Source organism: Mobula hypostoma, chromosome 1 (assembly GCF_963921235.1).
Source record: "Mobula hypostoma chromosome 1, sMobHyp1.1, whole genome shotgun sequence".
Taxonomy (NCBI): domain Eukaryota; kingdom Metazoa; phylum Chordata; class Chondrichthyes; order Myliobatiformes; family Myliobatidae; genus Mobula; species Mobula hypostoma.
Window position 1 is genome coordinate 177563278 of NC_086097.1, and position 27103 is coordinate 177590380.

Below are 27103 nucleotides of genomic sequence, written 5' to 3' on the forward strand. Positions count from 1 at the left end.
TTGGAACAGTACAAGAGGTCCAAGACCCTTGTGCTTCTGCTTGAATTGTTGTGGAGTGGACAGGCAGAGGTTCTATGAATGGAGAATCGTTGCACCTTCCGTTAATGACCACAGCCAGTAACTCCCTCCCATCCTCCAGTTCGTCTGTCTCTGATGACCATCAAAATCAAGGGGTTACATGGTAGTGTAGCGGTTAGAGTAACGCTATTACAGCACCAGCGACCGGAGTTCAATTCCAATGCTATCTGTAAGGAGTTCGTATGTTCTCCCCGTGACCGCGTGGATTTCCTCTGGGTGTTGAGACTTTCTCCCACGTTCCAAAACCTACGTTTAGTAGGTCATGTGGTTGGAATTGGATGATGTGGGTTCACTGGGCTGGAAGGACCTGATACTAGGCTGCATCTTCAAACAGCGCTGGGTTATCTGTTCCTCGCTACCTTCTGCAAAGGGTAATCTGTACCGACACAAACAGATGCAGCAAACAATGTTCTACAAGGCAGTGAAAGCCCACCTCCAAAAACACAGCCGCCGCATCCTAACATTCATCAGCACTCTCAAAGTCAAGTTTGTTGTCACATCCAAAAGTACAAGAGAGCGCAGATGCAATGAAAAACTTGCTCACAAGCATATATACTACTTATAATAGAAAACAATAAATTAAACATAAATCATGCACAATTTTTAAAAGAAAGATCACAAGTAGAATAAAAAGAGCATACACAAAATGCTGGAGGAATTCAGCAAGTCAAACAGCATTTATGGAGGGGAATAATCAGACCAGCATTTTGGTGTGTTGCTCGAGATTTCCAGCCTGTGCAGAATCTCTTGTCTGTAGCATAAAAAGAGTACCCACCATAGTGGAAAGTGGTCATAATGTTGCTATACTGAGGCAGTGATTAGGTTTGTGCAAGTTGATTTAGAACTGAATGGTTGTTCTCGAATCATTAGTTGAAAAGAAGTAGCTGTTCTTGAATGTGTTGGTATGAGACTTCAGGCTTCTGTACTTCCTGCCTGACGGTAACTGTGAGAGGATGTTGGGCAGCTTTGGATATTGCCTTCTTGAAGCAGCACCTGCTGTAGATGCTGGCGATGGTGGAGAGGGGTGTTCCTGTGATGTAGTGGGCTAAGCCCACTATCTGTGCTGCCTCTTGTGTTTCTGTGCATTTGAACTGTTTTACCGGACCGAGAAGCAGACAGTCAGCTTACTTCAACAATACATCTGTAGAAGAACTAGCTGGTTCACTCAGTCAACTGGAGGTATTAGAGGTTATTAACTAAAATGTTAACCATTCTAGTTCTGATGTTGTTGGCTGCAGTGTGAGTGAGAATGGAACGGAGACGTTTGTGCTTGTGTTTTGTAGTGCTTTGAGCTTTTCCCAGCCTCTTCTACAGCAAATGTTTGGGGGGCGGGGTGGAAGTGTTACCTGACCCAGGGTTTTCTTAATGGAGGTTTGATCCCATATGACACCAAACCATTTGCACCTTTCAGGCACAGGGGCACTGGTTAACTTGGCTGTGGTGTAAAATCCCTCAAATACTCTGTGACCTAGTGTGAATTGTCTGTGTAAGATGTTCCTGATTTGCTTTAAGCCCTCCCGGCCTGCTGAGTGATGAAATACAACGTAGACGAAAGACCTTTGTTTGAAGTGAAGTTCTACTGGTACTGTACTGGTTTGAGTCATGAGGAATACAGGTGTGGGATTATCACTATCTGCAGCCTGACTTAGAATACCCCAGTCCTCCCCAGCTTACAAATATCTGACATATCTATGTGGCAGAGTGGCAGGATAGACCTGGTTACATACTGGTACGGGGTGAGAACTCTGGTTATGAATCGCTCACAGGAATGGAACCCTGACATAACCCAGGGAGCAACCTGGTGTTGCGTATACTTCCATCTCAATATTGCTCAGTCCTGGGACTCCCCTCCTCAGCATCACTGTGGAGGGCTGTCAAGGGTGGCCATGGGCAATAAGTGCAGATCTTCCCAGTGAGGGGGACAGCCTGAAGAATTTAAAATATCTTTAAAAAGCCAGGATTTGTTGTCTTTTCTCAAAGTTCATCCAAGCATATTACAAAGATGCTTCTAATCATCTCCTGTACTCTGCAGGCATCCCTCCAGCTACTGGGACAGGAACTCTGCAGATTCTGCTGCTGGATGACAATGATAATGCCCCACAAGTGTTCCCAGAAGAAGTCTCCATCTGTGAGAAGCCCGATCCCAATGCCATTAACATCACAGCTATCGATCCGGACATTGATCCCAACACTGGGCCTTTCGCCTTCGAGTTGCCTGATGCGCCAGCAGATGTGAGGCGGAACTGGACTATAACTCGTCTTGATGGTAAGAGGACAAAGCACTGTCATAGGTTAAACGCAGGGTTGGCCAACCTTCTACATTGCACGAGTCAATTTTTTCACTCACGAGTTCAGATGCGCCATACAACTCTACCCCAATTCAATTCTTGTAAAAATATGTTAATATAGAACTCGTGCGTGAAAAAATCACATCTGAACTCGTGTGTGAAAAAATTGATGCATGGAATATAAAAGGTTGGCCACCCCTGGGTTAAAGGATGTGTTCCCATTCTCATTCTCAGGGGCATAACTGCAATTGATTTATTATTCTCACATGTACTAAGCTACAGTGAAAAACTCCATGTGCTATCCAGATGGATCATAATTACAATGAGATAGTAAAAAGGGGAAAAACAAAATGCAGGATCTAGTGTTCCAGTTCCAGAGAGGGTGCAGTACAGGCAGACAAATAAAGTGCAAGGACACTTTGAGGTGGACTGGGAGATGAAGTTCATCATTTAGTGTATGAGGGTCCACTCAAGAGTCTGATGACAGGGGGGGTAGAAGCTGTCCTTGAGCCTGGCAGTATGTTTTCTTAAGCTTTTGAATCTTTTCCCTGATCGGGGATGGGGAATCGAGGAAGTAAAAAGTGGAAACTGACTGAGTGGAGATGGAGGCTGTTTTTTTGGGATGGACTGGGCATACCAAATCTCCCTGAGCTCCTAACAAAGTACAGCTTCTGGTGATCTTTGGGGAATCTGTCGTTCCCAGCCTCAATGACTCTGTCAGAGGCAGATAATTTCAAAAATTCACGACCCTATGAGTGAATAACTATCCCTCCTTATGAACACATCAATATGCAGGGAATGGAGGAATTTGGACATTGACTAGGCAGATATGATTAGTGGGGAATGTAATAACTATTTTAACAGAGGTTTGTAGACTCAACCAGTTCTGTTATAGACGCAAACCTTCCCAGCATCAAGAACAACTTCAAAAGGTGGCATCCATGATAAACGACCCTCACCATCCAGGAACAAACCTTCTTACAACCTCCATCAGGTGCAGAAGCCTGAAGACACACATTCAATGATTCAGAAACTTTTCTCTCATCAGCAATCCAGAATTCGTTCACTATTTATTTACTCTGTAATTTTTATTACACCGTACTGCTGCTACAGAACAACAAATTTTACGTCATACGAGGCAATGATAATAAATCTGACTCTGATACCGATCAGTCGGGCAGACCATTGTTGTGGAAAACCTGTTCCTGTGCTGTGCTGCTCGATGCTGCCATGGTGACAGGGGAGATGACAGATGTTGTAATCTGGAACAAAAATCAAACTGCTAGAGGGATGATTGAGATTACAGGGCAATACCTTGCATCAGGACTAGATGTGGGGTCTCGAACATTCCTTTGCCTCCCCGAATGCTGCCTGACCTGCTGAGTTCCTCCAGAAGTTTGTTTTCATCCTAAATGGAGTATTATGTTCAGTTCTGGTTGCCTCATTGTAGGAAGGATGTGGGAGCTTTAGAGGGGGTGCAGAGGAGACTTCCAGGGTACTGCCTGGATTAGAGAGGATGTCTTATGAGGACAGGTTGAGCAAGCTAGGACTTTACTCTTCTGAGCGAAGGATGAAAAGAGGTGACTTAATAGAGGTGTGCAAGAAGATAAGAAGCAGGGCAGAAATGGCTAAAATGAGAGGTGATTTTAAGGTGATTGCAGGGAAGTATAGGAAGGAATGTCTGAGTTGATTTTACGCAGAGAATGGTGGGTGCATGAAACACACTTCCAGGGCTGGTGGTAGAGGCAGATACAGTTAGGACATTTAAGAGCAGGGGTTCCCAAACTTTTTTATTCCATGGATCCCTACTATTAACCAAGACTCTTGGATAGGCACATGGATGAAAGAAAAATGTAGCTGGGGTTTTCAGGTTCGGATGGAAAGAGTTTGCTGCTCAGAGAACAGAATGGAAACTGAGCTCTTTCCCAGGTGGATTTCAGCTGCAGGTGGTATTTAAGTATCTGATTGTCCGCTTGTTCTCATAGAACAGTACGCTACAGTACAGGCCTGCTGACCCATGATCTTATGCTGACCTTTTAACTCGCTCCACAATGAATCTAATCCTTCCCATAACCCTCATTTTTTTCTTACGAGAGTCTTAAATGTCACTAATGCTTTAAAAATGAAAATCTGCATAAATTCTTACATCGATTAGGAGAATAAGCAAAGAAGTGGAATATGGAGTACGGTATAGGGAAGTAGGTCATGCACTTTGGTAGAAGGAATAAAGGCGTAGATTATTTTCTAAATGGGAAGAAATTTCAAAAATCTGAGATGTAAAGGGATTTGTCCAAAGTTTTCTCTAATTTTTTTTCACAGCTACATGAAACAACTGTTACTCTGAGCAGGAAGTTTTTACACAGCAGCTCTTTAAATATTTTTTGTTCTAACAACTTTTATGAAAAAAATTGTAGATTATGATTTTTTTGAAAGATTACTTATTTTTCTTATAAGATTACTTAATTTTTCACATCAACCAAACACTAACGATAGCTCACAGCACAAGTAAAATCAGGCAGGCAACAACTGACAGACACAACGGGAAAAGTGAGATGTTCTCGGCACTTGGGGCCGGTGGATTATTAACAATGAGCTACCAACTTCCTTTCTGAGTTTATTGTTCCAAATTGTAACAGTGCAGTAACTTGAACCACTGACAATGTGTATACATTGAAGCTCTAAAATGTTTCAAAGTAAAGATTGTGGTATGTTTATTATTTAGAAAATTTCATTAACTCATAATTAATTACAGGGTATGTCATAATTGTATGAACATTATATTGAAGAAATTTCCAGCTGTGCGGCAGCAAAGTCTACGTGCACGGAAACAGTGGACTTGGGAATGCTTGTGCAGGATTCCCCAAAAGGTTAACTTGCAGGTGGGGTCAGTGGTAAGGAAGGCAAATGCAATGTTAGCATTCATTTCAAGAGGTCTAGAATATGAAAGCAATGTTGTGTTGCTGAGGTTTTATAAGGCACTTCTGGGCCCCTTATCTAAGAAAAGATGTGCTGGCGTTGGAAAGGGTATAGAGGCGGTTCATGAGAATGATTCCGAGAATGAAAGGGTGAATATGTGAGGAGCTCTTGATGGCCGTGGGCCTGTATTCGCTGGATTTTAGCAGAAAGAGCGTGGGATCTCGTTGAAACCTATCAAATATTGAAAGGCCTAAATAGAGTGGATGTGGAGAGGATGTTTCCTATCGCGAGGGGTTTTGGAGGGCATAGCCTCACAATAGATAGACGTCCATTTAGAAACATAAAAACATAGAAAGTAGGTGCAGGAGTAGGCCATTCAGCCCTTTGAGCCTGCACCGCCATTCAGTATGATTATGAACAGAGATGAGGAGGAATTTCTTTAGCCAGAGAGTGATAAATCTGGAATTCATTGCTGTAGACAACAGCGGAGGCCAAATCATTGGATATATTTAAAGCAAAGGTTGATAGGTTCTTGACTGGTCTGGGCATCAAAGGTTACCTAGAGAAGGCAGAAGAATGGAGTTGGGAGAGATAAGATCAGATTCAATGAGCTGAATGGCCTAATTCTTCTCCTATCTCTTATGGTCTTTCTTGTATAATTTTAGAATCATTTCTTTTTCCTGTGAAAGCTGCATATGTAATGTTATGCTCTGTGAATCCGCTGCAGGTAAGTTTTTTATTGCACCCGTGCACTCGAGCTATGACAATACACTCAAATTGATCTTTCCACTACTTAGGAGATTCTGCACAGTTGAGCCTGAAGATTGGATTCCTAGACGATGGCATCTATGAGGTTCCAATAATGATCATGGATTCTGGAAACCCACCCATGTCTGCCACGTCTGTGCTGCTGATCAAAGTCTGTCCGTGTAATGAGAATGGGGACTGCACCTCAGTTGAAGCTATTGTTGCTGCTGGTTTGGGAACAGGCGCTATCATTGCAATCCTCCTCTGCATCATAATCCTGCTCAGTAAGTAACTTGGGTCTTCTTCATCCTTTACATAAAATGGACATGCATCTTTACAGAGGTGCAAGGGGAAGGAGGATAAACTTGAGTTGTTGTCTCCAGAGTGTCAGAGGCTGAGGTGAAACTTGATAGAAGTTTATAAAGTTGTGGGAGGCATCGATAGAGCTGTCTGCCAGAATCTCTTTCCCAGGGTTGGAATGTCTAACACCAAAGACCATACATTTTAAGGTGAGAGAGGACAAGTTCAAAAGTGATGTGCAGCCTAGTGGGTGTCTGGATTGTGCGGCCAGGAATGGTGGTGGAGGCAAAAACAAGGAAGATATTTTATGAGGCTCAGATAGGCAAATGAGTATACAGAGAATGGAGAGAAATAAACATTGTGCAGACAGAAGGGGTTAGTTTGCTTCGGTGTTTAATTATTAGCTTAATTATTTCTGCAAAGACTCTTGGTCTGAGGAACCTGTTCCTGTTTGCACTGTTCTGTGTGCAGTTTGGTAGGTTAATTAGCTGCAGTGAATTGCTCTCGTGCATGTACAAGTAGGAGAACATGGGAGGAGTTGATAAAGAATGTGGGGAGAATTAAAAGAGAGATGATTGTAGGATCGATGTAAATTGGAGCTTGAGGGTCGGCACCGACTCAGAAGGCAGAAGGGCCTCTCTGTGAGTCAGTGCTGTTTTCTGAAGGTCACTGCAGCTGGAGCATCATCTGTTTCTCCTTCCTTGGATGCTGCTTGGCTTATTGTGTCTTTTGCAACGTTTTCCGCTCCTATCCCCAAATGTGTTGCATCAGTCTTTGCCGGATTGTGTGCAGATGATACAGTGAGCCATTCAGCCCCTGGGGTGGGGGTGGGTGGGAATTGTTCTGTCCTTTCATCCAGCCCAAAGCAGGAGACTTTGAGCAGTTAGATGGTTTTGCTGCTGCTACCGTTTTCCTGTACTGATACCGATTTCTCCCTCCCTCCCCAGTCTTGGTCTTGTTGTTTGTGATATGGATGAAGCGGCGAGACAAGGAGAGGCAAGCCAAGCAGCTGTTGATCGACCCTGAGGACGACGTCAGAGACAACATCCTGAAGTACGATGAGGAAGGTGGCGGTGAGGAGGACCAGGTGAGGGTGCGAGGGTTTCCGGGAGGGGAGGGGCCCAATCTCATTCACCCATCACCCACGCCTGCATCTACTCTGGCTGCCTGGCAGTCCAGTGGCACTGCTGGTGGAGGCAGTTGCCTCAGTGCCTGACACCCATCAGACATTCAAGGTTCAAAGTAAGTTTATTGTCAAAGGATGTATATGGAACCATTTACTATGCTTAAGACTAATTTTCCTGCAGGCATTTACAGGTAAAAGTAAAGAATACAATAGAATTTACAAAAATCTATACAAAGACGGACAAAAGAAGATAAACTGTGCTTTGGTCGTTTGTAAGTCACAGGAGCAGTGCAAGGCCCTTTTGGCTCATAGAGTCTGCTCTGCCATTCATCCATGACTGATTTATTTTCCCTCTCAACCCCTCTCTACTACCCCTCCCTGGAATTTTTGACACCCTTTCTAATCAACCTTTACTTTTAAAAATTCCTAATGACTTGGCCTTCATAGCCACCTGTGGCAGTGGATTCCACAGATTCAACGCCCTCTTCTAAAGAAATTCGTTCTCATCTCTGTTCTAAAGGGGCATTCTTCTATTCTGATGCTTTCCACCCAGTCCTCGACTTTCCCACCACTAGAAACATCCTCTGCATGCCCATTTTATTGAGGCCTTTCTATATTCTGTAGAGTTTAATCCTGACCTCAGTATATGTGGAATTTGCATGTTCTTGTGTAATTGGTAATTTGCTAATGCACATGTCCCAAGGTACAGTGGAAAATCTTTTTTTTGCATGTCATCCATTGTGATCTTTTCACCACATCAGTACACTGAGGTAATAGAGGGGAAAACAATAATAGAGTGCAGAATAAAATGTTACAGTTACAGAGAAGGTGCAGTGCAGGCAGAGAATAAGGCCATAGCGAGGTAGATTGTAAGGCCAAGAGTTAACCTTACTGTACCAGGGACTATTCGATATAACTGCAGAATAAAAGCTTTCCCTGAGCCTGGTGCTACATTTGTATCTTCTTCCCGATGGGCGTGGGGAGAAGAGAGAATGTCTGAGGTGGGTGAGGCCCTTGATTATGTTGGCGACTTTAGCAAGGCGGTGAGAAGTGTGAACAGAGTCCGTAGAGGGGAAGCTGGTTTCCATGATGTGTTGAGCTGTGCCCAAAACTGCAGTTTCTTGTGGCCTCGGCAGAGCAGTTGCCATACCTAACTGTGACGCATTCAGATAGGATGCTTCATGGGTATGTCTATTTGTGCGTTTCCTCTGGGTGCTCTGGATGAGATTAGTGTAGATCGCTGTAAATGGGTGACGGATGGTTAGCACACACACAGTGGGACGAAGGTATTTCTTGATGACAGTAGCTGCTAGTGCAGGAGCCTATTCTCACTTCTACCCGATGGAAGCAAATAAACCTTATGTACGTTAAGCATAGTTTATTATCATGTGACAAGTACAGTGAGGTACAGGCACAGTGAAAAACTTGCCACCGACAACTTGGAAGAATGAGGGGAGACCTCATAGAAGCATTTCGAATGTTGAAAGGCATGGACAGAGTGGATGTGGCAAAGTTGTTTCCCATGATGGGGGAGTCTAGTACGAGAGGGCATGACTTAAGGATTGAAGGGCGCCCATTCAGAACAGAAATACAAAGAAATTTTTTTAGCCAGAGAGTGGTGAATCTATGGAATTTGTTGCCACGGGCAGCAGTGGAGGCCAAGTCATTGGGTGTATTTAAGGCAGAGATTGATAGGTATCTGAGTAGCCAGGGCATCAAAGGTTATGGTGAGAAGGTGGGGGAGTGAGACTAAATGGGAGAATGGATCAGCTCATGATAAAATGGTGGAGCAGACTCGATGGGCCGAATGGCTGACTTCTGCTCCTTTGTCTTATGGTCTTATGGAATATAAATTATGCATAAATTATTCAAGACAGTGCAACGACATTAGTGCAGAAATAAAGACGCTGTCAGAGACAAGTCTGATAGTGCAAGAGGTGGTCCATAGTGTTCTGTGGCTGAGGTGGGGTTAGGTTTGTGCAGGTAGGTTCAAGAACCTGATGCTTTTCAGGCTTCTGAACAGTGTTCCTGATGGCAGCATCAAGGTGAAGTAATGGCCTGGAAGATGGGGGTCCCTGATGGCAGATGTCACCTTCCTGAGCCCTAGCCTCCTTATAGTTGTCCTCAATGGTGGAGAGAGCCATACCCATGATGGAACTGGCTGTGTCCCACCACTCACTGTAGCCTCTTGTGTTTCTGTGTATCAGAGCCACAATAGCTGTGTACAAGGAGGTGGTGGAGCCAGTCAGAGTGCTTTGCATGGTAGTGTAGCATTTAGAGTAACTCGGTTACAGTGTCGGTGATGTGGGTTCAATTCCACCACTGTCTGCAAGGAGTTTGTACGTTCTCCTCATGATCGTGTGGGTTACCTCTGGGTGCTGCGGTTTCCTCCCGCATGCCAGAGAGTATGGATTAGTGGGTTAATCTGTCACATGGATGCCATTGGGCTTGCCACCATGCTGTATGTTTAAATAAATCCCCTGATGTGAAGTTGTGTGTTTGTGCCCACAGGATTATGACCTCAGCCAGCTTCAGCAACCGGACACGATGGAGCCCGATGCAATAAAACCGATGGGCATCAGGCGGGTGGACGAGAGACCCATCCACGCTGAGCCTCAGTACCCCGTCCGCTCGGCTGCCCCGCATCCTGGTGACATCGGCGACTTCATCAATGAGGTACGTGTCTCGCACAGCTCCAGCGACCTTGCTTCAATCCAGATCTTGAGCGATGTTTGGTATGGGTTTATCACTGTCAAGTGTACCGGATACAGTGAAACCTTATATTGTTCATACAGATCAAGGTGCACAATACATTGCGCTAGAATAAGGTAAATTTATGACGTATATGTCACCATGTACCATCGTCATTCATTTTCTTGCAGGCATACTCAATAAATCCAATAACCATAGTAGAATCAGTGAAAGGCTGCAGCAACAGGGCGGGCAAACAACCAGTGTACAAAAGAGAGGAACTGTGGGAATATGAAAGGAAAGAAAAAAAATGAAATAATGATAAATAAATGAGTAATAAATATTGAGCACATGAGCTAAAGAGTCATTGAAAGTGAGTCCGTAGTTTGTGAAACAGTTCAGTGATGGGGCAAATAAAGTTATCCTTTCTGGTTCAAGAGCCTGATGGTTGAGGGGTAATAATGTTTCTGAACCTGGTGTGCGAGTTCTCCGGCTCTCTGTGCCGCCTTACTGATGGTAGCAGCAAGAAGAGAGGTTGACCTGGGTGGGGAGGGGTCGCTAATGATCGATGGTGCGGAGGGGTTCACCCATGATGGACTGGGGCGTATCCACCACTTTTTGTAGCATTTGCCATTCAAGAGCATTGGTGTTCCCATACAGGCTGTGATGCAGCCAGTCAATATACTCTCCACCACACATTTAAGGAGGTTAGTCAAAATTATAGATATCATGCCAAATCTTTGCAAACTCCTAAAGAAGTAGAGATACTGCTGTGTTTTCTTCATGATTGAGCTTATGTGCTGGGCCCAGAACAGGTCTTGCAAAATAATAACTTTGAGGAATTTAAAGTAAAACCATAACAATGCAGAATAAAGTGTAAGAAGTACTAAGGATGTGCCATGCAGGTAAACAACAAAGTGCAGATCATAAAGAGGTAGGTTGAGGTCAGGAGTCCATTCAGAGTCTTAAAATAGTGGGATTGAAGCTGTCCTTGCTTTCAGGCCTTTGTATCGTATGCCTGATGTGAGTGGGGGAGTAGGGAGAATGTTCAAGGTGCATTATGTTGGCTGCTTTACCAAGGCAGCAAGATATGTAGACAGAGTCCATGGAGCAGCGGCTGGTTTCTGTGATGTGCTGAGCTGTGTCCATTACTCTCTGCAGTTTCTTGCAGTCACATGCAGAGCAGTTGCCATACCAAGCCATTATACATCCAAACAAGATGCTTTCTGTGGTGCATCAATAACAATTGGTAAGAGTCAATAGGGTCTGTGTGTGGAGTTTATATGTGCATTTTGTCCGGGTGTCATAGAGTGCAGAAACAGGCTCTTCGGCCCAACTGGTTCGTGCTGACCAAGAATCCCAACTAAACTAGTCCCATTTGCCCATATTTGGTACATATCCCTCTAAAGTCTCAAGTCTAAACCTTTCCTATCCGTGTACCTAACCAAGTGCCTTTTAAATGTAATAAATGTACTTGTCTCTAAGTTCAAAGTAAATTTCATTATCAACTTGCAGATATGTCAGCGTACACAGCCCTGAGATTCATTTTCTTGTGGCATACTCAGCAAATCTATGGAAGAGTAATGATAACAGGTTCAAGGAAAGATCAACCGGTGTGAAGAAGCAAGCAAACTGTGCAAATACAAATATAAATAAATAGTCTTTAAAGTGAGGTCATTGGTTGTAGGAACATTTCAACGATGGGGCAAGTAAGTGAGGTTATCCCTTTTTGTTCAAGAGCCTAATAGTTGAGAGGTAGTAACTGTACCTGAACCTGGTGGAGTGAGTCCTGAGGCACCTGTACCTTCTATCTGATGGCAACAGTGAGGAGAGAGCATGACTTGGGTGGTGGGAATCTCATCCTCAACCTCGTCCTCTAGCAGCTTGTTCCAGACATGGACCTCCCACCGGGTGAAAAAGTTGCTCTTCAGCTTTCTTCCCTCTCACCGTAAACCTATTCTATCCAGTTCTCAATTCTGCCTATAACAGGAAAAAGACCCTCTTGATTTTATACACCCCTATAAGATTACCTCTATGAGGGTCCTCTGGTTTCCCCCACACTCCACTGATGGATTAACTAGCACAAGTGCTGCTGCCTTGTTCTCAGATTTTTTATTCTACCTCTCTTGGTTATTCTGTTATTTTCAGTTTAGCATTTCCTTTTGCACTGCACTGCAGTCTCTGCACCAGTCTGCTCTTTTGATCTTGTCACTGTACTTAGTGTTGTATGTACTATTACAATGTATGCTATTTATCCTCTGACCTTCACGCAAGCAAGGAAATTCATTGCATCCTTGTGTATCTAGCAATAACCTAATCTGATCTGAATCAAACCTGGGAGGAATTGATTGGAATGTGTGGAAAACTAGTGGCAATGCAATTGTTTATTCTCTCTGTGAGCTGGCATAGGGCTGATGGCCATATGGCTTGTGTGTGGTGAGGATGTAAGGGAAACTCAACAGGAATTCAATACTGGGCACCACATGGCGGGCTATGAGGTCTACATGTTGAGGTCTAGATGACGGTGCAGAGAAGTTTTACTAGAATTGAGGTACCTTGGTTCACATGCAGAGTCGTTGGATCAGAGAAGGTTGAAAGGAGATTTAAGAAATGTTCAAAATCAAATCTATTAAGTGGCAGAAGAGAATCATTGACACGGATTTAAAATAATCACTAGAAGAACCAGAAGGGAGGTGGGCAATTGTACACAGAGAGTAGTGTTAGCAAGTTCTGAAGGAACTTGCAAAAGAGAGTTGATATTTGCTTGGTTGTGGAGGAAGAGCAGAGGAGAGGGACTCTGAAAAGCTCTTTCTAGGAGCTAGCATGACTGCGTGGCTTGAACAAGTTTCAACGCTGAGTGATTTTGGATCTTGCGCTCTTACAGCCGGGTTGCATTCACAATCTGTGCTGACACTCCAGGGCTGCACTGCGGGGGTGCCACCCTGCCTGAGGTGCCTTCTGTTTGATAAACATTAAACCAAGGCCCCATCTGTGCTTCAAGGACATGAAAGAGCTCAGGGCATTGGTTAACAAACAGACAGGGAATTTCTGTCAGCCTGAATTTATCCTTCAGTTTCTGGAAAATGGATATTCTGGTCACTGTGCCATTGCTTTTCATGGGTTCCTGTTGTGTCTAAATTGGCTATCCCATTTCCACACTCCTGAAGCAGCTACACCAAGTACTTGATTGGCTATAATGCATTCTGTATTTCCTTTGGTCATGGTTATACAGCATGGAAAAGGCTCTTTGGCTCAACTGGTCCATGCCAGCCAACATTCCCACCTAACGTGGTCCCAATTGCCTTGTGTGGGGTGCGTGGGAGGGGTAGCACCTCTAGGTGGGAGGGGGCTTGTCGCACTCCTTGGAGTGGCTCGTCATCTATTGGTCCCCACCAACACCCAGCTCTCACCTGTGGCTCCTCATAGCTATTTGCATGCGACAGCAGCCACACCTCGGGCAACGGCTTCGACAGGCCGGCTAAACTAGATGAGGGTAGTCAAAGGGTCTGAAACCCTTGGTGAGATAGGAATTTGCTCATCCCAGCATGCGAAGACTGCTTTGGTGGGTAGACGGAGGAAACCCCGGGGGTTCAGCGGCTGAGAACGTGTTGCAGCAGCGCATTGTGGAGTGCGTAGGGTGCGACAGAGCACTTAAGATGCAGCCATCCAATGCAGCCAAGGAAGTTGCCAGACATAACGATTCTTCGTGCCACTGGATCCTGACTTCTGAGGCCGGGAGAGTGGGATCGTCATTGTGCAACATTCATCTCACAACTTTCAATTCCTACCAGTCTTCTACAAGTCCTACGGTGATGGGGGAGTGGCGAAGCAACAGGTGGAGGTGACCACTGGGAGTTGTAGTCACAAACCCGCATGTAGGCGGCCTTTGAACAAGTGGTCATTCTTCTCTGTACCCAGGGCAGCAGAGGAGTCCGGCAGCTCCAATAGCGACTGAGCAGCCCTTTTCAGGACAGCATTGCTCATCCTTTGATAGGGAGGGGCCTAGAAAAGGTGGCCTAAACATTGCCTGCCCTAGTTGCCAAGGAACTTTAATGCTACAACATCGACATTGCAGCAACCACCAGTGGCTACACTTTCTTTTGGAAAGGAAAAGCGCAAGATGAAGAGAGGATTCATGGAATTGGATCTGCAGACAAGTCCAGCTTCCTGAAACAACTCTCTGACCTGCCTGTGGGAATCAACGAAAGGCTTATGTGGCTACGTCTGCCCCTCAGCCACAAACGTCACACAACAGTTATCAGTGCTTATGCCCCCACCATGACCAGCAAATACGAGACCATTGAACAGTTCTATGCCAACCTTAACTCTGTTCTGTGTGCAGACTCTGCCAACGACAAACTAATCCTGCTCGGTGAGTAGGCTGTGATCACAGTCGCTGGGAAGGGGTTCTGGGCAAACGTGGTATTAGCAATATGAACAGCAACAGCCTTTTGCTCCTTAGCAAATGTGCAGAATACGACCTCCTCATCACAAACACAGTGTTCAGACTGGTGAACAAGTACAAGACAACATGGATGCACCCAGAATCCAAACATTGGCACATGATCAACTACGTTATAGTACGTCGCTGAGACATCTGGGATGTCCTCATCACCAGTGCCATGCGAGGAGCGGAGTGCTGGACTGACCACAGGCTTGTCTGCACCACATTGAAGCAACCGTATTGTTCCCCACCATCCCAAGCGCCCTAAGTTCATCAGAACAGCTTTTAACACCACCAGACTCTTAAGAGCCACTGTATCTTCTCAAGTTCCAGACCACCCTTGATGAGAAACTGTCTGCCAACGGACCACTAACTGTTGGCCAACCCAAAAGTGGAATCAGTTTAAAGAGATGGTGATGGAAACAGCAAAATCAGTCCTTGGCCCCAAGGAGCGGAACCACCAAGGTTGGTTCGACGAGAATGAGAGTGTCATCAAAGATCTCCTGGCCAGGAAGAACAAAGCATTCATGGAGTGGCAAAACAACCCAAGCTCCATTCCCAAAAAAGTGGTTCAAGTCCCTTCAGGCCCATGCCCAACAGGAAATTCGCAAGATGCATGACCTGTGGTGGGATAGGAAAGCAGAAGAGGTGCAATGCTTCGTCAACATCAACAACTCGAAACTGCTCTTCAACATCAAGTTGATCTTCAGCCCTGGCTCATCTCCACTGTTGTCCGCTGATGGAACCACACTGCTAAAGGACAAAGAGAGCATCCAACACAGATGGAAAGAGCATTTCAGCCAGCTCCTGAACCGCCCTTCATCGGTCGACCAGTCTGCTCTGGACCAAATCCCCCAACAGCCTATTCACGAGGAACTAGATGATCCTCCCTCGATAGATGAAGTCAAGAAGGCTATCATGCAGATGAGCAGTGGCAAGGCGCCCGGCAAGGATGGAATACCTGCTGAACTGTACAAGGCACTCAACAAGGAATCACTTGAGGCTTTCCACAGCACCCTGACTAGCATTTGGGAAGAAGAAGAGATGCCCCCTGACCTCAGAGACGCAACGATAATCGCCCTCTACAAAAATAAACGTTCAAGGACAGACTGCAGGAACTCAGAGGCTTCTCACTACTTTCCATTGCCGGAAAAATCCTCACCCACATTATCCTCAACAGACTGATTCCAACAGTGTCAGAAGAGAACCTTCCAGAGTTGCAATGCAGCTTTCATCCCAAACGCAGCACTGTTGATGTGATCTTCGCAGTGAGACAGGTACAGGAACAGAACATGACATTATACTCTGTCTTCATTGATCTGACGAAGGTGTTTGTCACAGTCAACAGAAACGCACTGTGGATCATCCTTAGAAAGCTTGGCTGCCCACGGAAATTCACGACACTCATCCACCTGCTCCACGATGGCATGACAGGAGTGTTCTCAGATGGTTCCCCATCTGAGACTTTCAATGTCTCCAATGGCGTGAAGTAAGGGTGTGTTCTAGCACCAGTGCTCTTCAACCTCCTCTTCACCCAAGTGCTGAAGCATGCTGTTAAGGACCTGGGCCTGGGTATTTACATAAGATATCGCCTAGGCGGATCGATGTTTGACCTGAGACGACTTGCTGCAAAGACCAAAACGCTGAGGAGGCTCATCACTGAAGCCCTGTTTGCTGATGACTGTGCCCTCATGGCCCACCAGGAGAACCACCTGCAGACGATTGTCAACAAGTTCTCCGCAGCCTCAAAGCTGTTCAGCTTGACAATCAGCCTCGGTAAGACAGAAGTTCTCCTACAACCTGCACCAAACAGTCACCCTCCTCAGCCATGCAACACCATCGACGGCAATGTCCTGGAGAATGTGGAGAGCTTCAAGTATCTAGGAAACATCATCTCCAGTGACGGATCCCTTGACAAAGAGATCATAGCAAGGATCCAGAAAGCCAGCCAGGCACTCGGGAAACTCCGTGTCAAAGTTCTGGAGCACAAGGACACTCAGCTTTCAACCAAGCTCAAGGTGCACAAGGCTGTGGTCCTCACCTCTCTCCTGTACGACTGCGAAACCTGGACCCTGTACCGCAGCCACATCAAACAGCTGGAGCAGTTTCACATGCGCTCTCTACGGTCGATCATGAGGATTCAATGGCAGGACCGAATCACCAACCAGGAAGTCCTTGACAGAGCCAACAGCACAAGCACTGAGGCAAGGATCCTCCAGGCCCAGCTACGCTGGATGGGCCATGTAATCCGCATGGGTGAAACAAGAATCCCCAGGCAGCTGCTCATGGCAGTTGCAATCAGGGCCGCCCCAAAAAAAGATTCAAAGACAATCTGAAATTGTACGTCAAATGGGCAGACGTCCAGCCTCGACAACTTGAGGAGTCCGCAGCCGACAGGGCTTCGTGGTGCGCCCTGACCAGAAAAGCTGCAGCTGACTTTGAGGATGACCGAAATCAGCACCTTGCAGCAGCACGAAACCGACATCACAAAGCTGTGTATGCACCTGTTCTAACAACCGCCATTCCATGTCCAACCTGCAACCACAGGTGTGCTTCGGCCTTTGGCCTCCGAAGCCACAGATGATTGCACAATGTTTAGTCTTCCTCGGACCCCAAGAGACAACCGCCACCATCCATGCACCTGTCCAAATGCCTCTTAATTATTGTTAATATACCTTCCTCAACCACTTATGGCTGCCCATTCCATATATGGACTACTCCCTGGCTGAAAAAAGTTGTTCCTGAGGTTCCTTCCAAATCTCTCCCCTCTCACCTTAAGCCTCCATCCTGTAGTTCTTGATTCCCCAATCCTGGAGAAAAAGCCGAGTACACTTATCCTGTTTATGCCCCTCATAATTTTATACAGCTCTACAAGATCATCCCTTGATCTCCTACATTCCTGTGAAAGCAGTCCCCACCTGCTCAACTTCTGTGCATAATTCAACCCCTCGAGTCCTGGCATCATCTTCAAAAATCTCCACTGCACTCTTTCCAATTTACTGGCATCTTCCCCATTGCAAACAACCAAAACTGAACACAGTATTCTGTATGAGGCCGCACTGACATCTTGGCAGCTGCAACATTCCAACTTTTCTCTGGTGTAATAGGAGCCAGGTAAGGTAACCCATTCTTGTACAGAAATTGAGTACATTACATTCACAGGAGAAACCCACAAAGGAGCTGAGATGTTATTCCAGATTTCTATCATCTGCAGTCTCTTGTGGCGACATTCACAGAAGCTAGGTAGAAACCCTGTGTAAGGAAACACTTCATCCAAAATGTGGCATTACAGGCAGTGTGACACTCTTCGAACTGCACTGAGTGAAGCTCGACTCCAGAACCTTTCACCTCAGCCAAAATTGAGAGGAATAGCCTGTAAATGTAGAGGGGATTAAACTTCAGAAAGGATGCTGGTGAGAGACAAAAGATGTCTGTAATGAAATGGGTGTTGAGTAGAATAAATCACCAACAAATCCGGTCAGGAATTCGGGGAATGTGGAGCATGCTTCCGTTAGGTGATAAGGAAGTAATTGGGGCCGGGGAGACGCAGAAACTCCAAGGGGTTGAATGACTTTTCTCAGTGTTCTTAACTTTGTAAAGTCTTTACTTCCTATTTTAACTGTTCCTTAAGAATGCCATGTGAGTTTAGATTTGCTAATCTGGCAAGAAGGGGTGATTGTAAATTTAACCCATTGCAGTACCATCCCCATTCTTTCAATGTTTCAGAAAGCACTGTCTCCACAATCCAGGGGAGCTTGTTGATAAGAGCACAAATTTAAATAGTACTTCAAGCAATTTGTTCTCAATAAATGGGTTTATTTGGGGATTGCTTGTATTGAGACACGAGACTGCAGATGCCGGAAATCTGCAGCAACACACAAAAAGCTTGAAAAACTCAATGATGCAGGCAGCATTTGTGGATCATTGATGATACAAGTTGAGATCCTTCATCAGGAAGGAAAGATTGAGAGTCATAATCAGTATAAAAAGCTGAGGCGAGAGCTGGCAGGTGAGAGGTGAACTTCAGATAACCATTCATTTCTGTCCCTTCCTTTTTTTTTCCCTGATCCCACTGGCCCTTTCTTCCCCTCCCCACCCTCTCTATCTGTCCATCTCCTGGCCAATCCTCCAAGTTCCCCTCCCCATTTCTTTCCCTTTATTCCATGGTCCGCCTTTCAGATTCAATTTTTTGTCACTTCCGTCCGTCACCTCCCAGCTTCTTAACGTCATTCCCGCTCTTTCTCCCTCTCTCACCTACCTATCACCAACACCTCTCCTCCCCCACCCCCACCTTCACCTAGGTGTATTTGTCACCTGCCAGCTGTTGTTCTCCCCCTCCCCCCCGTCCCCACACCTCACTGTACTACCTCCCTTCATTCTTGCATTCCTGAATAAAGGTCTTGGCCCATTGCATTGACTGTCCATTTCCCTCCATAGATAATGCCTGACCTGCTGAGTTCATCAGCTTGAATTGATAAAGGATTTAAAAATACCTAATTCATGGGGTTTAAATCTTGGTTAGTTTTAGCTGTGCTTCAGTAGGAGAGATACTGGGTGGAGAGATGACAGGGTTATGCACAATGTATTTTTAATAAGAAAGATTAATATTTTTATTAAAAAATCCATTAGCCAAATGCATAAAATATGCTGGCTGATCCTTCAGGCACCACCTCTAATCCCATTATCAAAGGCCAGAGAAAATTAGATTTATTTTAAAGAATACAAATATTATATCGATGTAACCACTCTATTTTGTTTGATCAAATTAATTGAATCCCAGGTAGCACATTAGTCAGGTGGTAACCTCTCATTAGCAGTAAGCTTTTGAGGTTGATAATTGACAGAGGGTCAGCTAGGATCTGTGGAGAATGGCAGTTAATAATTAATACTTCTGAAGCTGGCAGAGAAATTTAACGTATTTCAAATTTCTTACGGGTGTGAGTCATTGTCTGAGGTAGCATGTGAGAGAAAGTGACATCTTGCAGGGTGGGAGCTATTTGGAAACAGCAATTCTCATTGGGCAAACATGAGGAAATCTGCAGATGCTGGAATTTCAAGCAACACACACAGAAGTTGCTGGTGAACGCAGCAGGCCAGGCAGCACCTATTGGAAGAGGTACAGTCGACGTTTCGGGCCGAGACCCTTCGTCAGGACCATTGGGAGTAGGTCTTATTTGAGCCGATAAAGAGAAAGGAAGTGTAAGGCTGAGTTAGAGTTGCCACTGTTAGGGTGGTCCGGCTTTAGCTCAGCAAGTTTGGGCAGAGCAGACGGAGATTCTAAGCAAATTTGTAGTAAGTTTTATTAGTACATTGCTAGTTCACCGAGAACAGGCCTAGAGTTAGTGGTATGTTCCTTGTGTGAGATGTGGGAACATTTGGAGACCTCCAGTCTCCCTGATTACTACATCTGCACGATGTGCACCAAGCTGCAACTCCATATAGACCGTATTAAGGAACGGGAGCTGCAGCTCGATGACCCTTGGTTCATACAGGAGAATGAGGAGGAGATAGATAAGAGCTACTGGGTGGTAGTCACCCCTAAGTCACAGGAGGCAGGTACCTGGATGATTGTTAAGGGAGGGAAAAGGAAATGGGTAGCCAATGCAGAGTGGCCCTGTAACTGGTCTCCTCAATAATAAATTCTGCTCTGGATACTGTTACGGGCTGGGGGGGGGTGGTGCAGCAGGGAGAAGCTGCAGAGAGTAGCTCTCTGGCACTGAGTCTAGCACTGTAGCTCAGAAGGAAAGAGGCGAGAAGAGGAGAGCAGTAATGATGGGGGATTCCATAGTTAGGGGAATAGACATGATCCCATTGTCATGGTAAAGAAATCCGAATGGTATTTTGCCTCCCAATTGCCAAGGACAGGGATGTCTCAGATAAGGTCCACATCATTCTAAAGGAGGAGGGTGTGAACAGCCAGAAGTCATGGTAGAACATGGGTGGGAAATGTGAGGAGGTCCTGAAAAGGGAATACTAGGGATTTGGGTAGAAAGCTGAAAAGTTGGACCTCCAGGTTAGTAATCTCTGGATTGCTGCCTGTGCCAAATGGCAGTAAGGATAAGAATAGGATGATTTGGCACATGAATGAGTGGCTGGGGAATTGCTTCGGGGGCAGGGTTTCAGATTTCTGGATTATTGGGATCTCTTCTAGGGAAATGTATAACCTGTACAAAATGGACAAGTTATACCTGAACCCCAGGAGGGCCAATATCCTTGCAGGCAGGTTTGCTAGAGCTTTTGGAGAGGGTTTAAACTAATTTTAAAGGGAATGGGAACCACACTATTGGCGATTGACGTATAAGTAGATGCATTATGTAGTGAGCGTGTGGGGAAGGACAGGCAGATGATACAGCAGAATAGCAGTCAGTGGGATAAGTTGAAGTGTAACATGAGTAAAAAATCGAAAAATCTGATGAATGCAGGACTTAAGGTGTTACATTTAAGAGCATGCAGTAAAAGGAATAAGGTAAATCACCTTGTAGCACAATTAGAGATTGCTAGTTACAAGTCGTACTCAGCCGTAGCTGAAAGCAGATCATAGTCGGGAGCTTAACATCCAAGGATACAGATTGTATCAGAAGGACGAACAGGTAGATAGTGGGGGTGGGTGGCTCCATTGGTTTAAAAAAAATGAAATCGAATCCCAAGAAAGAAGTGATATAGGATAGGAAGATATAGTATACTTGTGGGTAGAGTTAAGGGTAAAAAGACCCTGATGAGAGTGCAAACAGACCTCCAAATAGCAGGCAGGATGTTGTTTACAAATTACAACAGCAGATAGAAAAGGCATGTTAAAAGGGCAATATTTCAGTAATCATGGGGAATTTTAATCTACAGGTAGATGGGGAAAATCAGAATGTTGCTGGATCCCATGAGAAGGAATTTGGAGAATGCCTACAAGATGCCTTTTTTTAGAGCAGCTTGTGATTGAAGCCACTAGGAAAAAAGCAATTCTGGATTGGGTGTTAAGTAATGAACCAGATTTGATTAGGGAGCTTAAGGTAAAGGAACCCTTAGGAAACATTAATCATAATATTATATAATTCACCCTGCAATTTGAGAGGGAAAAGAGAAAATCAGACCTATCAGTGTTATAATAGAGAAAAGGGAATTACAGAGGCACGAGAGAAGAGCTGGCCAAACATGATTGGACGGGGACACTAACAAGGATGACGGCAGAACAACAATGGCTGGTGCTTCTGGAGACAATTCGGAAGATGCAGGTAGATACATCCCAAAGGAGAAGTATTCTAAACCATGGCTGACAAAGAAAGTCAAAACCAATATAAATACAAAAGAGAGGGCGTATAAGAGCGAAAATTAGTGGGAAGTTAGTAGATTGGGAAGCTTTAAAAAACCAGCAGTAGGCAACTGAAAAACTAAGAAGAGGAAATATGAAATGTGAAGCTAGCCAATAATATCAAAGAGGATGCGAAATTTTTTTTTAGATATATGAAAAGTAAAGGAGAGGTGAGAGTAAGTATCGTACTGTTGGAAGAAGATGCTGGAGAGGTAGTAATGGGGACAGAGAAATGATGGAAAAAAATGCTTGGGAAGAAGAAAGGTCTGAAGGTAGATAAATTACCGGGACCCAATGGACTGCACACTGAGGTTCTGAAAGAGGTGGCTGAAGAGATTGTGGAGGCATTAGTGATGATCTGTCAAGAATCACTAGGTTCTGGAGGACTGAAAGATTACAAAGGTCACTCTAATCATTAAGAAAGGAGGGTGGCTGAACAGAGGGAATTATAGGCCATTTAGCCTGACCTCTATGTTTGGGAAGATGTTTGGAGTCCAGTATTAAGGACGAGGTTTCGGGTACTTAGAGGCACATGATAAAGTAGCCCAATTCAGCATGGTTTCTTAAGGGGAAATGTTGCTTGATAAATCTGTTGGAATTCTTTGAGGAAACAGCCGGCGAGGTAAACAAAGACTCAGTGAAAGTTGTTTACTTGGAATTTCAGAAGGCCTTTGACAAAGTGTCGCACATGAGTTTTCTTAACAAGATAAGCACCCATGACATTACAGGAAAGATACTAGCATGGGTAGAAAATTGGCTGACTGATAAGAGGCAAAGAGTGGTAATAAATGGGGCCTTTTGAGGTTTGCTGCTGGAGACTAGTGGTGTGTGCAGGTGTCTGTGTTTGGACTGCTTATTTTCAAATTATATGCCAGTGATTTAGATGAAATTGAGGGCTTTGTGGCCAGATTTGTGGACAATGCAAAGACAGGTGCAGGGTCAAGTAGTGCCAAGGAAGCAGGGGAAGCTGCAGATGAACTTGGATATGGAGAGTGAGCAAAGGTGCAGCAGGTGGAAAACAGTGTCAACAAGTGTATGGTTATGCACTTTGGTAGAAGGAACAAAAATGTAGACTATTCTCTAAATGGGCAGAAAATTCAAAAATCCGAGATGCAAAAGGACATGGGAGTCCTTGTGTAGGCTTCCCTAAAGCCCTAACGATGGAGATGAGACTAAGTACAGGGCTACGACAGGAAACTTTGTCACATGGTGTGAGCAGAATTATCTGCAGCTTAATGTGAAAAAGACTAAGGAGCTGGTGGTAGACCTGAGGAGAGCTAAGGTACCGGTGACCTCTGTTTCCATCCAGGGGGTCAGTGTGGACATGGTAGAGGATTACAAATACCTGGGGATACAAATTGACAATAAGCTGGACTGGTCTAAGGACACTGAGGCTGTCTACAAGAAGGGTCAGAGCCGTCTCTATTTCCTGAGGAGACTGAGGTCCTTTAACATCTGCTGGACGATGCTGAGGATGTTCTATGAGTCTGTGGTGGCCAGTGCTATCATGTTTGCTGTTGTGTGCTGGGGCAGCAGGCTGAGGGTAGCAGACACCAACAGAATCAACAAACTCATTCGTAAGGCCAGTGATGTTGTGGGGATGGAACTGGACTCTCTCACGGTGGTGTCTGAAAAGAGGATGCTGTCTAAGTTGCATGCCATCTTGGTCAATGTCTCCCATCCACTACATAATGTACTGGGTGGGCACAGGAGTACATTCAGCCAGAGACTCATTCCTCCGAGATGCAACACTGAGCGTCATAGGAAGTCATTCCTGCCTGTGGCCATCAAACTTTACAACTCCTCCCTTGGAAGGTCAGACATCCTGAGCCAATAGGCTGGTCCTGGACTTATTTCATAATTTACTGGCATAATTTACATATTACTATTTAACTATTTATGGTTCTATTACTATTTATTATTTATGGAGCAACGGTAATGAAAACCAATTTCCCCCGGGATTAATGAAGTATGACTATGACTATTAACTTGTAGGTCGGTGGTAAGGAAGTCAAGTACAATGGAGTTTTGTGAGATGTTCAGGCATTGGAGATGGTCCAGAGAAGGTTCACGAGAATGATGGCAGGGATGAAATGGTTAATGTATGATGACTGTGTAGCCCCCTTGGCCACCCTCAGGGTCGCTCGGCTCGCTGTCGTCTAGGGAAACAGCCCTCGGCCCCGCCAAACTGGGTAATTAGTTTGTGTGGATGCTGTGTGATGTACCCCACCCCGCCCAAATAACAGACAATACACCAGATACGACTAAATGATTTACAGTTTATAGATATTACTGGAACTATATAATTAATAGAGAATAAAATATAAAAGGAAAATAAAAGGCGCCACACTTATCAAAGTTCAATCTCTTCGTGCACAAAACAGTTGGAGCTCAAGGACCACCTTCTTCACCCTGCGACCCCTCGGACCACCTCGACCGGCCGCCTGGGACCAACAATGGTGGTCGACCAGACACTCCACACGAGTCTGTCTCAGTCTCCTCGCCGAACGTCCCGCTCGGGGTCCGACCCCGTTAGCGGACTCACAGCACCTCGTCCATCCTCTGTCTCGCTCTCCCGCCTTCTTCCCCAAAACCCCGCGCATACAGTATCTTCAAATACACCAAAACCATAACAACTATCCCAAATGGTTCATAACATCATCTTATCAGTAACGTGATTCAACAAACTGCCAGCGGGAAGAACTTTCTCAGAGTTTAACATAACAAAGAAGCATTCCTAAGTATAACGTAACAAAGAAGCCATTTTAATTAGCCTCCACAGTAACATAAAAGACGAAACCCCCTTACAATTGTTTAATGGCTCTGGGCCTGTGCTTGCTGGAGTTTAGAAGAATGAGGCGTGGATCTCACTAGAAATCCTACAAAAAGAAGTGGATAAGGCCTAGTCCATTACCAGTAAAGCCCTCCCCACCATTGAGCACATCTACATGAAACCCTGTCTCAGGAAAGCAGCATCCATCATAAGGGACCTCCACCAACTAGGACATGTTCTTTTCTCATTGCTGCCATCAGGAAGTAGGTATAGGAGCCTCAGGACTCACCGATAGATTCAGGAACAGTTACTACACTTCAACCATTGGCCTCTTGAACCAAAGAGGATAACTTCACTTGCCCCATCATTGAAATTGTCCCACAACCAATGGGGTCACTTTCAAGGACTCTTCATCTCATGACCTCAAGATTTATTGCTTATTTTGTTTATTATTATTATTATTATTTCTTTCTTTTTGTATTTGCAGTTTGTTGAATCTTGCACATTGGTTGATTGCCCAAGTTGGTGCGTTCTTTTATTTATTCTGTTATGGTTATTATTCTATGGATTTATTGAGCATGTCAGCAAGAAAATAAATCTCAGGGTTGTATATGGTGACATGTACTTTGATAACAAATTTACTTTGAAGTTTAAACTTTGAAAGCTTTGGAGAAAATGGACATAGAGAGGATATTTCCTATTGTGGGTGATTCCAGGACCAAAGGGCACAGCTTCAGACTGGAGCAGGAGTTGCCAACCTGGGCTCCACGGATTCTTTCTTAATGGTATTGGTCCATGGCATTAAAAAGGTTGGGAACCCCTGGACGAGAGAGATGTCTGTTTAGAACAACTGAGCAGGAATTTCTTTAGTGAGGGAGTGGTGAATCTGAGGAATTCATTGCCACATGTGACCAAGTCATTGAATATATTTAAATCGGATTAGTTCTTGATTAGTCAGGGTATCAAAGGTTATGGTGAAAAGGCAGAATGGGGTTGAGAGGGATAATAAATCAGCAATGATGGAATGGCAGAGCAGACTCGATGGGTTGAATGGCCTAATTCTATTCCTATGTCTTATGGTTTTATTAACCATTCCCAGCTACTCAATTCCACTCTGTACCTGGAAGGGCATAAAACTACCTGCTGGAGGAACTGGGAGTGTTAAGCAGCAGCTTCTCTGGAGGCAAAGAGATGGTTGTTGTTTTGGGTTGAGATCCAGTCAGGGCAGTCTTGACCCAAAGCATCAGCAATTCTTCTGCCTCAGGTGCTACCTGATGTGCTGAGTTTCTTGACAGTGTATTCTTTGTTCCTGATCCTGGCAGTTGTCACCCCAGTGTTTCTAGAGGACTTATTTGTGGCTATTATTTTCTGGGCTTATTCAGATGGTCTTTAGTTATGGAGAGAATTTCTGTACCTCCCATCCTCTTAGGTAGTGAGTTCCAGGTCCCCATCAAAATGTCCTCATTTTCCTGGTTTTGGAGTGTTTATATTCTCTGCTTAGACTTTTCTGTTCAAAGGAGACAAGAGTAATTCTGGTCACTCCATTACAGAAAAGATGTGGAGGCTTTGTAGAGGGTCCTGAAGTGATTCACTAGGGTGCTGCCTGGATTAGGGGACATGAGCTATATGGACAGGTTGGACAAACTTGTGTTATTTTCCCTGGAGCATCAGGAGCTGAGTGGAGACCAGACAGATATTTATAAAATGATGATAGACACAGAGTCAGAATATTTTTTCCAGGATAGAAATATCAAGTACTAGAGGACATGCATTTAAGGTGAGAGGGCAAAAGTTTAAAGGAAGTGTAGGTCAAGTATTTTTTTTACTAGGAGTGTGAAGTGTCAGAGATGGAGGATGCAGATACAACAGTGACATTTAAGAGGCTATAAGATGGCGTGACTGTGCAGGAATGCGGGGCTATACTGTAGTGCTCATAGTATCACCTCAGTCTAGCTGCAGGCAGTTTCTCCTCTACTGCAGCCAAGTCCCTCACGGTTTTGAGTGCTTAGATTAATTCTCAGCTTCATCTTCTCTGATCAAAAAAAAAGCACTGCTGGGTTTTCTTCTGTCTCTGTGGACTGCTCCCTCCCTCCACTATCTGGAAAGACTCTGTAGAGACTTTAATAATGTCCTCAAGTGTCCCGTTGACCATCTCTAACAGCTGATGGTATTTCACCTTTAAGTGAAAAATTGCTCTACCAGCTTGTGTATTGAGGGTTCAGTTCATTTCATAGTCATAGAGTTGAACCACACAGAAACAGGCACTTCGGCCTACCATATCCATTCCATCCTATTTGCCTTGTATCATAATTGTATCTTACTGTGATTTGTCTGGAACAGGGCAGCACAGTGTCCTGCTGTGTTATAGCTCCTGGCCTTACTGTGATTTGTCTGGAACAGGGTAGCACAGTGTCCTGCTGTGTTATAGCTCTTGACACTG

The 27103-nt window shown here is 44.8% G+C and overlaps 1 protein-coding gene across 1 annotated transcript in view; it reads left to right on the top strand.

The window, feature by feature from the left end:
- The window catches only part of LOC134352777 (cadherin-2-like), a 210090-nt gene that overhangs the window by 178742 nt on the left and 4245 nt on the right, over positions 1–27103 (top strand). The window contains exons 12-15 of the mRNA XM_063060225.1: positions 2111–2344; positions 6080–6313; positions 7277–7416; positions 9967–10131. Of these exons, the coding sequence (XP_062916295.1) occupies positions 2111–2344; positions 6080–6313; positions 7277–7416; positions 9967–10131 (773 nt within the window). The remainder of the gene's footprint in view (positions 1–2110; positions 2345–6079; positions 6314–7276; positions 7417–9966; positions 10132–27103) is intronic.